This window comes from Urocitellus parryii, chromosome 5, assembly GCF_045843805.1.
Source record: "Urocitellus parryii isolate mUroPar1 chromosome 5, mUroPar1.hap1, whole genome shotgun sequence".
NCBI classification, from domain to species: domain Eukaryota; kingdom Metazoa; phylum Chordata; class Mammalia; order Rodentia; family Sciuridae; genus Urocitellus; species Urocitellus parryii.
In genome coordinates, this window is record NC_135535.1 from 206676633 (window position 1) to 206689840 (window position 13208).

Below are 13208 nucleotides of genomic sequence, written 5' to 3' on the forward strand. Positions count from 1 at the left end.
TCCTCAAAATATAAAGTGTTTGATCTTTTTACAAGTTTTCCTTAATTGTTGAGTATATGAATAATGTTTTTTGACATAATAAAAAAAATCAGAAGGACTGGGGCACTGGTCAGTGACGGAGCACTTTCCTAGCATGCCTAAGACCCTGCATTCCATCCCCAGCACTGAAAAAACTGAATCATGATTTATCATGCTCTTCTTCCACCAGGAGCACCAAGATGTGATGATAATAGGAGCCAAGTGTTCATTACAGGCTCCACAGCATTGCCCCTGTCTGTACCTCTGTACACTTCAGGCCTTTGATGGTGCCTCCTATAAGCCAAAGGAGATACTGTTGGAATTCCCAACCCATCAGGACAGTGAGGCTCAGAGAGGTTAGTTTAGCTGCGCAGTGAATTGCAGAGCAGGGTTTAAGGGCATACACTGCAACCTGGAAGCCACAGCTCAGCCTGCACCACACATCGTGGAGACTGGCTGGCAGGTCTGTGGTTTTCAAAAACATTTCAGAAGTCTGTGTCAAGCAAATGATCAATGTTTCAGAGCTTTTGGGAGATCACACATTGGGCCGTTCAACAAGTTAACACATCCCGGTTTTGGTTTTCAGCTATGGAACAACTACTTTCACCTGGCTGTTGCTTTCCTCACCCAAGAGTCCTTGCAACTGGAGAATTTCTCAAGTGCTAAGAGAGCCAAAATCCTGAACAAGTAAGTCCTCGCCCTGCTCAGAAACCTGGGCAGGCGCCTCCAACTCTATTAGCATAATTTTCATGTCTTCTCTAAGCCAACTGGGTACAAATTGAGATGTAATCACGGTGTAATGAAGGGGTGGTTTTAAATCATGAATTGGGTATTGCCTTTTCTAACCCATGAATCAAGATCTAAAATTGCAGGATTCATCCTGGTAGGTTCAAAGTCGGTGCAATTCAAGACGATTAGAGCAGCACAGGATTTGAGCTTCTGGAGATGACGATTTTGCTGTGCACTCTTTCTGATGTCATTCCACATTACTTTATTGCTTAATTCTCCAGTTCTGCTCATACATCAGGCTTTTGGTGAAAGCCATTGGCCTGTTGGACTGTCCAGCCACTCAGGGCGGAGTTCTCACTGCGGGTTTCCCTCAGGCAGCAGACAGCCATCTTCTGTCCAGGAGATTTGAGTGGACTGGACAGCCCCTTGGGCTCCATGAAGGCCGAGGTCGCTGCAGGGCACTTGGGGTTCCCTCACCCTAGTCTGCACCCTTCACTGCACCTGCTCCCGGATCAAGGAAAACATGGTCACACACGTTCCTTCCAACAGCTGGGCACCCTGAGGTCTTGTCTCCCCTCTTTCTGCCTCCGTTTCGAGAATTTGCCCTGCTCCCATTGTCCCTGTCATAAGTATATTGAAAGGAGTTCCAAAGTGGCACCGTGGTGCCCAGTCATAGCTTAGAATGCCTCGGCCACGTCCTGGCTGTGCCCGGGCATGGCCAAGTCCCTGCTGCTCCTGAGGTTCGAGATTGCAGAGGGAGGCTCAGGAGGTGCAGCTGCTCAGCGTTCCTGGCGTCCTCTGAGTGTGCAGGAAAGATGGAAAGCCCGTGGTCCCTGGAGAGTGAGAGGCTTCAGCAAACGACTTTCTGAGCTTGTACTATATGCTGGTGACCTTCTAAGCACTTGGTGCTTTTCACATGTAATCCTTACAAAAACAGAACTACTCATTAAGCCCTGTGTCATCTGTATCTTCCACATGAGCAAGGTGATGGACAGGGTGGTCCAATCTCTGGCTAACTGTGCCTAGAAAGTGCAAGGCAGGATCCTGGTCCAGGGAGCTCGGAGACCAAGGCTTTAACCTGTACTGTGTTCAGGGCTCCCTGGCCTTTGACCCACACCAACGAACTGAGAAGCAGGTACTACCTGGCCAGCTTCCCTCAGGCTCCTACAGCTGAGCAGCTCCCAAGAGCCCTGGCTGTGGACCATGATCACGGCTCAGAAGAGAGACCTGCACCTGGTGAGCCATGCGTAGAGTAGACAGAGGGTGCCCACCCATGGCCACGAGTTCTGTGCACTCTGCCAAGTGCCAATGTCTAGGCTTGGCCAAGATCACGAGCCACCACACAGCTTCATAGGTTCAAACAGCAATTCTTTATTCCCGATCTCACACCGCCTCCACACAGGTTCAGGGGCAATCTCCAATATGCCCGTCCCCAAATCCTACTCCACGAGGCTTTTTCCAAATCCCATTTTAATCTCACGAGAACTCAACGGGAACAAGCAGCAGGAACACCCTAATCCCAGCAGCCATAATCTTCAACCTCTAACTTCCCTAAAACTCCTATTGTCACGCCCTAAACCCAAGGACGGGGATACTTCCTGCAGGAATACACCCTAATCCTGGATCCACCCTGGTGATTGAGCAGGGTCACCTTTCTCAAACACACAAGCAAGGTCGCAGCAAATTTCCAAGGCAAGTCCATTTAACATGGGGTACACTGGCAAGGATTACGATGCGTCATACCTACTTGGTAATGGCCCTCAGCAGCACTCCTTGGACAAACACAGGTCCTCATCATCCCCAAAGGCCCACCCATCCAGAGACAGACTTACCCTGGAGCATCTGCTGGAGACACACCCAACATGGGACTCCTATTTGAGGACATTCATGTTCCCTAGGACCACAGGAAATGAGGGACAGTGGCTGGCGAGGTTGCTGTCCTTACAGTTCAAAAGCTTTCCTAGGGCAGAAATAGTAACGACCCGCTCATTCCGATCCCTTGCAGCGCAACTCACCTAGGGCTGCCACGACTCCTTGATGCACAGGAGAGCTCAGCCTGTGCCAGGGTCGCTGCCCACAATGGCCACCCAAAGTGAAAGACCCCATGGCAGCTGACTCCAGGACCATTTCTGCCAAGCACCTGCCCTTAAGATGCCTGCAGGAGGAGAGGTGCCTAGAAGAACTGGCACCAGCTGGTGTCCTCCTCCCTGAGCCAGCAGGGCCTCTGGGCCAGGTCTCATGCAGCTCTCTCCTGACTGCAGCAACAGGAGATGCCAGAGTCCCCCTGTGCATGATCCCGTGCATTTCCCAAGGGAAAGTCTGGAGCATTTTGGAAGGTGTCTTCCCCAAACTCTATAGGGTTGCTTCAAGGCCACAGTGAGTCTGGGGGGTCTCTCGGGGTCCTGGGATCCCCCTGCAGCAATGACAGGCCATGCAGACAAAGAGTTCTCCTACTGAGATCAGCCTGAGAAAAGCCCTGGGCAACCTGAGGCCTTTCAGTGTCCTAGACCCTGTGAGGAGCCACCAGTGTTGGCTGTATTCTTCATTTCCCTTAATAGACCTTCAACACTTTATAATCCACGTGCAAATCTTATTTCAAATAGCAAAACCTGCATAAGAAGTATTTTAAGATATCCCACCTGAATTCTTAAATTTTCTAGGCACATACCACATCTAGAAATGTTTTGGTTGGTTTGAAATGATCCAGTAAAAGGGCTCATGCTGCTCCGTGCTCAGGCAGGGTGAACCGGTTGCCAGGGGCAGAAGATAAGGAGGAGTCCCCTTGATGGAGACTTGTGCCTCGTTGGCGAGGAAGAGGTGTGGAAGTGGAGGGAGCAACAGAGCCTGGAGGGGGGCTTGAGGCAAGGCATGAGGGAGGGGCTGGGGCTTGGGGACCCTATGGGTCTGAGCCAGGGCTGGAGGCCGACTTGGGGCTCAGTGGAGCCTGTTGCACCTGCTTATCTTCGCCTAGTGGAGAACCCAGGCTCTGCAGAGGACTCATGTCAAGGGGCATCCTCAGGACTGTCTCCACGCCTGCCCCTCTGCTGCCCCTCTGCTGCCCCTGGGCTCTCTCCAAAGGAATCTCAGGAGCATCTTCCACTCCTTTTCTCCTTTTTACAAGCCCAGCACCTTCTCATCTCTGCTTGGTCCACAGTGTTGTGGCTCAAATGGTAGGAAGTTATAGTCCCAGAGGCTGCCTGCGCATCCCCCTGTGTAGTGCTCCTGATGCCACAGATTGCTTAGGATCTCAGTTCCCCACAGTGAACCGGGAGACACCCAGGAGTGGGCCTTGCCTCACCAAGGACTGACTACCAACCCAAACTGAGCACAGAACTGGTCAGTGACCCACAGAACAGGCAACCCCAGAATCAAAGTGCATAATAAGAAAACTTAGCTGGCTGGAGCCTCAGACGTCCTTGGGGTGCTAGTGACTCAAGGGATGACCGAGGTGTCAACGGAACGCTAACCCTGCCGTGGCTGCTTCCTTCCCTCCTCCAGCCCTGTATGTTTTTAGGGCTCAAGAAGTCTGAGTCAAATGCATTGGAGTGGACTTTTGATTAGCAGCCAGCTTGACAGTTTTAGTATGCCAGTCACCGTGTGTCCTCCTGTGGGACCAGGTGGCAAAAGAGCTCCTTCAGGACTTTGTTTCAGAAGGAAAAACAGCTCACAGTTTTGGCTTCCAGCACATCTGAGCATCAAAGGCCCCTGAAAATTTCCAGCATGAGAAGATGAGCCGAGTGGCAAAGGCCCCCTGTGCCCTTGACGGTGTGCAGAGACCGCCCTCCACGAGACCCTCTCCCCACTTAGACTTTGGGCTGTCCCCACGTGAGTCCACCACCTCCTCAACGGGCAGGTTTGCAACTGACCAAAACACCACGTCCGGTCCCACACCGTGGGCTCTGAGGGGCCCATGGGCTCCGTCCAGCTGCAGGCAGGATGTCATGTGGACACGAGGAGGAAGTCGATGTGCCATGACAAGCCCCGTCTTGTAGTGTGACCTCATCGGAAGCTATGATTCTGTATCACAGATTATAACAGGAAATCTCCATTTAATTTGTGTTTGTGCTGATTTGTTTTTCAAGAGACTCATGACTCAAAACAAATTCACTTAGAGAGTTAGAAGGAGACCCAGGGAGACTTCCTGAGTGGGAACTCTGCTCCAGCGTCATGTCGGCAAAGCTGGCCGAGCACCCCTCGGCCCCTGGTGGCACCCTCGCGTCAGCCCTGCGTCTAACCAGGAAGGTTCCTGGTGCTCCCACCTGGGCTCCGTCCCCTCTTGCCTTTCCAGGAACCTGCTGTCTTTGTCATCAAGATGCAGATGCCTCACCTGCTCTCAGCCCTCTCTCTGCCTCTCTGTCCCTTGCTCACCCCAAGCTCCTGCTACAGCCCTGTGGTCCTCAGCACCCCTGGCCAGGTGGGAAGGCCCTCATTCAGGAAGGCGGGATTCAGTTCTCTCCATTGCTGTCCCCAGATCCTTCAACACTGTTGTCCTTCCCCTGATCTTGGTCCCTTTTGTGTTGCTATGACAAAATACCTTATGCCCATTGCTTTATAAAAAGAGGAGGTTTATTGGGTCTACTGGGTTTGGAGATGGAAAATTTCAAGAGCATGATGCCAGAACTTGCTCAGCTTCTGGTGAGGGCCCTGTGCTGTGTCACCATGGGGTGAGGAGTGGGGATGGAAGTGAGGTGTAGTAGGGGCGCACATGTGAGAGAGATGGAGGCCAGCTGCTTCCTGATGACCCTCCATCTGGAGACTCGTCCAGCCTGGAGACCTGACTGTCCAGGATGCCCAACCCACTCCTAAGAGAGCGGTTGCCTCCCTGAGGACCTGAGCCAGTCTGGGGAACTAAGCCAGTCTCTCTGGGACATGGCTCCGGTCTCAGGGTGGCACCGCATGACCTCATCAGGGCCCCTCCTCCCTCAGTGGTCCCACTGCAGACCGAGCCTCAGCACACCAGCCTCAGGGACAACACAGTCCAACCCCAGCTCTGTGGCTGTGCACACTCCCCACTCACTGCCCGGTCTCTCTGGGCCTTTCTCCTGGCCGTGCCTGTCCCCTTGAGGGTGAGTGCTGGATCTCAGTTCTGTCTCAGGTCTTCTCATCCTGTCTCCTAAGGGCACATTCCCCTGGTGGGTCCCAGCCACCTCCTGGCCAGCATATTAACTGAATGGGTCACTCACTGCATTAATGTCCGAGGTCCATCTGCCTTGACAGTGAATGCAAGCTGCCTGTCTCGGATCCACAGAAACTTGCCTCCTCGTGTTCACAGAGGCCAGAAGTCTGAGCTCCGGAGGCCGGCTGGGTGGGCTCTTCCTGTGGCTCAGAGGGAGAATGTGTCCCAGGCCTCTCCAGCTTCTGGTGGCCGTCCCCAGGCCTTGACGTGTCTTCAGACTAGGCTCGTCCATGAGCCTTCCCACGTGTCTGTCTGTGCATCTTCCCCTCCTTGTGAGGACCCCAGTGGTTGGATTTAGGGACCCCACTACTCAGCTAGATTGCATCTGCACAGCCCTATTTCCAGGCGAGGTCACACTCACAGGTGCCATGTGCACGACGTGTGTTTATGTCTTGCGTGATCGTTGGCTAGTTCCCTGGGCTCGTGGGTCTTGTCTGAAATGCCCATTGAATGTTCACTAGTAGATTCAGTCTAAACAACCACTGACACCCGACGGGGCTGCTGAGATGAGGTCCAGTCTGAGGCTTGAAACAGAACTCTAGACTGCCTCATGTGCTTGCTCACACCAGGGCTCCCCTCTTATCTTCCACCAAAGCCTGGGAATGAACTTTGCCAGTACTATGAAGAGACTGAGGGTCAGAGTGGTCAAGCAATTTGCAGTTGTGCTTAGATTTGGGCTCAGGTGGACCTCACCTCCAAGTCTGGGCTGTCTCTGGGGGACATGGTTTTTTCTCTTCCTTGGGATAAGAGGCTGTCCTGGGGGTGGAACAGCTCCCTCCCAAGCATAGGCCCCTGTGCCCCATTTGCAGGTGGACACAGGCAAGCTGGGTGTGCTGAGAAGCACTGACAGCCAGGCGACTCCAGCTCCTGACCTTCTGTCTTTGTGGCCCCGTGCATGTGGGTTCTGCACGCTGGATTGCAACTTGTTCCTTGGAAGAGCATTAGGCCAGGTCTGCCTGCTTGCCCCACAGTCCTACGGAAGCATGGAGAAACAGGAAAGTGCTTCGAAAGCCAGAGCTCGGTACTATGCTGTGCAGCACTTCTGCACCCCGATATGTGCGGGAAGACAGTGGCCTGGGCCCTGAGCACGTGGACCCTTCTCTCCTCATTCCCACTGGCTGTCTCTGCCCAGATCCCTGGATTGCAAAGTTCAGGAGGAATTTAACCATGATCTGGATGGTCGCCACCAGCTCCAATCACGAGCCTCAGCCCAGACACGGGCCACTGTGACCTTTCCCTCCTCCAGGGGAGGAACCCGGGAGCACGGGAAGCCCCATCAAGCTCTCATGAGAGCCGAGACTCTTTGGGGATGACTGAGGCATGTTGAGATTCCTTCTTATTAAAACTTAAAATCAGTCTGGCTGCCAGGGAGACCCAGACAGAGAGCCACCTTGGGTCACCGCAAGGTGCCCCCATGGCTGCCTCTGGTCTCCTGTGCATGAATTTCCAAACCTTAGGATTTCCTTTGAGTCGCTGTAACGGTTCCCATCCTAGGACCGGAGAGGAGCTGAGGCAGGGGTGGAGCAGCAGGGAGCCCCGGTGCCCAGCCTGATGTCGGGTTGTGCTGGTCTGGCAGAGGCGCCATCCAAGAAGGATACAGAGTCCCCTGTGGCTCGGATGTGGGAGTGTCCAGGGCTTGAGAGAGCAGCCAAAAGGCCCACCTCCTGCACAGGGCTTCTACCTCCTCTGGGTGGCTGGCCTCCTGGGTGTGTTGAGGGTCCGAACAGAGGCTGGGGACATTTGTGTCTGGGGCCACCATGTGTTCCAAGCTTGTGGGATGCATGCTTGGCCGGAAGAGACTGGACCACCTGGACAGTGAGAATGACCACCCTCAGAGGAGGCTGCATCGGGCGTGGACACAGCTTTGCCTCCCACACCCCTTCCCCATATACGCCAGGAGGTTGACGAGGCCAGGTCACCACACAGCCAGCTGCATCCTCCCCAGCTTGGGCTGTGTGGCTGTTGGGGTACCCCTCTCATGGTGCCAGGGCACAAAAGGTTATCAGGAGACCCCCAAAGGAAGCAAAGCTTAACAGTGTTCAGGTGGCACAGCGCCTGGCAATTTGGGGTGCCTGAGTTATATGTGGAAGGGTGCTTCTCTGTCACCCATGAACTTGAGTCAGGGGCTCTGTTGTCTGTGACAGCCCTTTGCTCACCGTAGCCTGGGGATGGCCATGTTGCCAGCTGAGGACCCCGCCCCATTCACAGAGTATCTGCTTTGCATTCACCTGAGTGCTGGCCAGGCTTGCAGGTCACAGCTGACCCTGGGAGCAAGAGGCTGGGCTCCCAGTTCAGTCTCCATCTTGCGTCCTCCACCCCCAGAGACTCTCTGACTAGAGTCGCTTTCCAGGGAGAGATGATCACAGGGCTGGAACCCTCCTGCCGTGAGTGACAGACAGGAGCTTGGGGCACCAGAGACTTTAATAAGGTGGTGGCAGGCGGGCCGCTTGATTTAGCAGCCCCATCTTGGCCTCAAGAGCCGCGGAGCGCTCATCTGCGATCGCTTCCCTTTGTTCGTCAGCTGCCAGGAGGACAAACATCGAGCTCCTCGAAGCAGCTGCTAAGCCGCAATACTGTAGGATAATTTTGCAAATTATTATTTTTAATATAATCAGCTTTTTCCTTAGGCAATAAAGGAAAAAGTTAAATTGCTCACAAACTAATAAAGCTTTATCTTCTGAAGCATCAAATTCTGTTTACTCATGAAACACACACCTCCTCTGTTCGCCCACCGGGAGGAAAATTAGCATTTATTTTCCCTGATAAACAAAATCCGTTGACATGTTTTGGTGTTAAGTCATTCCTTACGTTTAAAGTGATGTCGAAGAATAGGAGAAATCTGGATGTGCTTTCCCTTTCTTCCGGGTTTAATTTTAACACAGAAAGCCGTGTGTGTGGTGGGGTGCGACTTGGCATCTAAATGCCAACGGCATGCATACACACCAAACTTCCCCCGAGGCCCCGGAGCCTGGGGACTGGAGCAAGCCACCACCCTCCCCACCCTTTACCCACAGAAAGTGAGATCCCGGATTCCACCACCTGCGAGGCCTCTGGTGGCAGCGGAAGTTGGAGCTCCGACCCGCCCTTCATTTGTCCAATGAGGGAGACATTCGTTGCATTTGCTGGAGCCTGAGTTTCACATGCTCCCAGTGACCGAGCATTTTTCCTTCCCCTTGTTCCCAGGTATGGAGACATGAGGAGGCAGATCGGCTTTGAAATCAGAGACATGTGGTACAACCTTGGTGAGTGGCCAGGCTCAGGGGTGGGGGGCCCATCATGACTCCCAGCCAGGTCATGCCCCTAGCCCTGGTCGGCAGCATTGGGACAGCTCAACCTGACTGCTTCTGTTCCTGGGCAGCAGGAGTTACTCTTCTCCGCATTCATAGTTTTCAGTAGTTGAGAGACAGGCCAAGGGAGAGGGGAGACAATCTGATTGGTGGGCAAACAGAGCACCCAGGAGAGTACCCCCTGGTGTCTGGTGAACACTCTGCTGCAGGCACCATTGCCCTGGAAGCTGCTCAGGTCTCAGATCCTGCAGCCCATCCCGCTGTGACCTTTGCCACCACTGACTGTTCAGATTTGCAGAATTTAACATCTCACGAGTCCATGGACCACTCAAACCTGGATGCGGTGTTTAGGTACACTGCCACCAAGTGGTGGGAGCATAATGTGCTCCTGCAGCTGAGGCAATAGTAAGTCCTATTATATGATAGGAAATTGATACAGCCTCGTTTATAAGTGAAGGCAGCGTTCCCACCTGCTTTTATCGTCCACAACCACAAGGAGCTCTTTATTGAACTGTAGCCAATACAAGGTCTAGTTCTTTTAGATAGGCTCCGGAAAGAAATGTGACTGGTGACAAATTGGGATCTTCCCCCTGCCTTTATTGAGCCCTCCAAGAACCTGGCCTATGTTGAGATTGCTCTCTTTCTGGCCTGCTCTCTGCTCTTCAACTTGCCTGAGGCAGAGGTGTCCCGGGCCAGGAGGGGCTGGTGGCCTTGGAGGTCCTGAGCAAGGCTTCCGTTGTGTTCCTGCCTCAGAATCATCAGGGCTGTGCTTCTTCCTCTCGGGTGGCCTGGGAGGCCTTTGCTCTCCCCTCTGTCCCAGAGACTCTTTTCCCTGTCCACTTCATCTCGCTTCCCCTGAGCAGGATGCCACCTGTTCCTGTGGGGCTGGGGAACAGAGCCACAGCCGGCCGCTGGCTCTTGAGTGAGTGCTGGCTCTGGACAGAGCCTGGAAAGTGGGGTTAGGAAGAGGCGGAGAGAACAAGTGCTAAACTCTGAGCATGGACTCCAGCGCCCTCCTGGACAGCCTGGGAGCACAGCAGCAGGCTCTGCAGGCCATGCCTGTGTGGCCAGCAAGCTCTCGGTGACCTCTGTGACTCCCTTGGAAGGGCTCTTGACACCTCGCCTCCTCAGTCAGCAGACACAGAAAGAGTGGCTTCATCCTGTCTCCAGGGAAAGTTAAGAGAACTTCCAAAAGTTGTCTTTCCGATTAAATAATGAATGGAGGTTTTTTCAAATGGATTTTTACCCCAAAATAGAAATGCCAAACCCCTTGAAAAACAAGACCAGGACATTCTGTGGGCCATGCCGCCAGTGTGGGAGTCCCACGTGACCCCAGTTACACTTCCAGAAGCAAGATTCTGCCGTGAGAGCCCCAGGCAGGGATTCAGAGCATCAAAGTGGCCCTGTCCCCTGTGCCCTCTCAGGGACAGAGCCTGCACAGGCCCACAGGCCCCAGGTGTCAGCACTGGAGGCCACCGAGGACCCCATAAGGACACTCTGTGCTGGGGTTTTGCAGGTGACAGCTGTAGGACCTGAGTACAGGCTCTGAGTTATCAGAGGCCACTAGTCTCTGTGGCAAGAATCCTGCAGTGGCCATCCTGTCCTGGTCTTCCTGGTGCTCCAGGGGGCAGAGTGGGAACCCATGGGGTCAAGAGACCCAGTACACCCCACCTGGGAACTGCACCCCGCCCTGCCCCACCTGCCTTGCCCAGGCGGCCTGAGTCAGGGGGCTGGGTCTCCCCCTGCCCTAACTCAGCTCTCTGGGTTGTGAGGGAAGGAGCTGGGGCTGAAGGGTTCAGGAGCCTTCCAGTCCAAGGCTCAGATGTTCTAGGGCAGAAATGCATGATGACCTCAGCATCAAATGTTAAGGCTTTTGGAGCAGAGAAGAAGACCGTTTGTGATTCACTCCAATTGATCTCTCTGTGTCCTTCTTAAAACCATGCCATGACAGATGCATTTGTCATTTTCCCTGGCAGCCAGAGACAGGACTTGTGCCAGACAGGGACAGTGTGCAGCCCCATGAGACAGGCAGGCAGACCAAAGGGACTTTTGGAGAGGTGGCTTTCAGGGAGATGCTGGCTCTAGCTGGGGGACAGGGAGTCCAGGCCTTTGCTAGGCCCAGCATCAACGAAGGAGGTGACATGGGCTCTGCCTGCCAGGTTGGACTCTCAGTGCAGACACTTCGCGCTCCTAGACAGTCCTCTCTCTGAGGCCATCTTCTACCTGAGCCCTTTCTGAAAGAGTGGGACTACCCCCACCACGGGGACAGGCCCACACATGCTTTCAAATAAAGGCACTTCCTGCTGGAACGGCTTGATCCTGTTTTCCCAGGAGAGAGAGGCGCCCGCCCTGGCGGGGGCAGAGACCTACGTGCACACTGAAGCGCTTCCACTGCAAAAGTGGCTGCAGTGACCACGTGGCTCTCCCTGGCCCTGCAAGTCTCCCAAGGTTCCTCCCATCCCTGAAGGGCCTTCCACCATAGGGTCACTGCCTGCAGAGAGGGACACTCCAGAACCCAGCTCAAGCGACAGCTGGCCAGTGGTCACCCTGATGGGTGCTTTTGTGCTTTCTCCACTTCAGTTTTTGTGTCTCATTTTTTGTTCTTTGTTTCTTTCTCTTTGTTTTTCTGTGGGGCCCTGTGCCTGCTAGGCAAGTGGTCTACCCCAGGGCCACACCCCCAAAGCATGTGTTGGATTTTTTTTTTTTAAGTATTTTTAATGTTACTCTGGAATCCCTGAGATTGACCACCATCAAAACTGGACCTATTTCTTTCTTTCTTTCTTTCTTTCTTTCTTTTTTTTTTTTTTTTTTTTTTTTTTTTGCCATTTTCTGTGATAGCAATGAAGAAAGCAAAGAGGGGGAAGAGGGGTGTGAGTTTCTCTCATGCTTCTCCTCTGGGCTACATTGGTCCTTAGAGAGACCCACTCAGGTCTGGCTCTGGACATTATCTGTCATTATGTTCCAAGTAAGCGGAGCCCGGCGAGAGGAGACTTTTGATTTGTAGCATAAAGGATGCAGTTAAGAGAGAAAATCCCCTCGTTTGAACCTGTCATTTGCTGATTTGAATATAGTGATCAATGTATAAGACGTCTGTTTTGCAGATCTTGAGCTGGGAACATCAGCTGTGGCCTGAGATGTAGTCTAGAGGTCAATAGGAAACCATGACCTTGGCCCAGCAAGGGCTAGGACTCGGAAACAGCGAGTAATAACCATTATCTACCAGGTTGGGTTCCTTGCTAAGGAAAGAACGAAATGTTTAAAAGTTAGAGAAATAATAATAAAGGTATCTGCTGCCTAGGGATCATCTCAGGCAGTGCCTGAGAATACCTCCAAGGGCCACCTCAGGCAGTGGCCCCTGCCTGCTCTGGGTCCCAGATGGTGGAACCTGACCACAGGAGTCATGATGCAGGGTGCCATTCTCAAGACTCATGACGGCACATCTCAGGATATGCACAACTTACTTTCTACACAGCTTTTTATTTTATTTTTTCCAATGGGCTCAGGTTTGGGAATATTTTGGCAGACTGCTAGAGTTGGCTGTGCCAAGAAAATAAAAATAGAAGTCATATCAGATACATTTATCATCTTATAATTAGTCACCTGTCACTCTGTCAGGCTTTGTGCAGAAGGCTCTAGGACACCACTTCTTCCCTGGATCTTCCAGTGTTCCCTGTGGTCCCTTGAGATGAAGGGTCTGAGTGCACCTCCAAGCCCAGCCTCAGAGCAGGAACCTGGGCTTTTGTGCTCAATCTGACGCAACCATAAACAGGGCACCTCCCCAGGGGCGGGCATGGTGCTGTCCCTCCAGGGCCTTTCATATTTTGAGTGTGAAGGGGGACATCAAAGGCAGACTCTCTTTCCAAAGAATAAAGCAGGGGATGTGGGGTACCTGGCTCTTCAGTTATGTATCCAAGCTCCCTCTCAGGCAGCCTGCTGAGCACCTCTCCTCCTTCCTACCTCAGCACGAGAGCCAGCAGACACCTGCCTCCTGTCAACCA

General features: G+C 53.2%; 1 protein-coding gene across 2 annotated transcripts in view; it reads left to right on the top strand.

Annotated features, from left to right (window-relative positions):
• Dock1 (dedicator of cytokinesis 1) overlaps window positions 1-13208 on the top strand; it is a 441986-nt gene that overhangs the window by 355088 nt on the left and 73690 nt on the right. For both annotated transcript variants that reach the window (XM_026384205.2, XM_026384206.2), the window contains exons 31-32: window positions 605-705; window positions 9107-9165. In XM_026384205.2, coding sequence (XP_026239990.1) covers window positions 605-705; window positions 9107-9165 — 160 coding nt within the window. The remainder of the gene's footprint in view (window positions 1-604; window positions 706-9106; window positions 9166-13208) is intronic.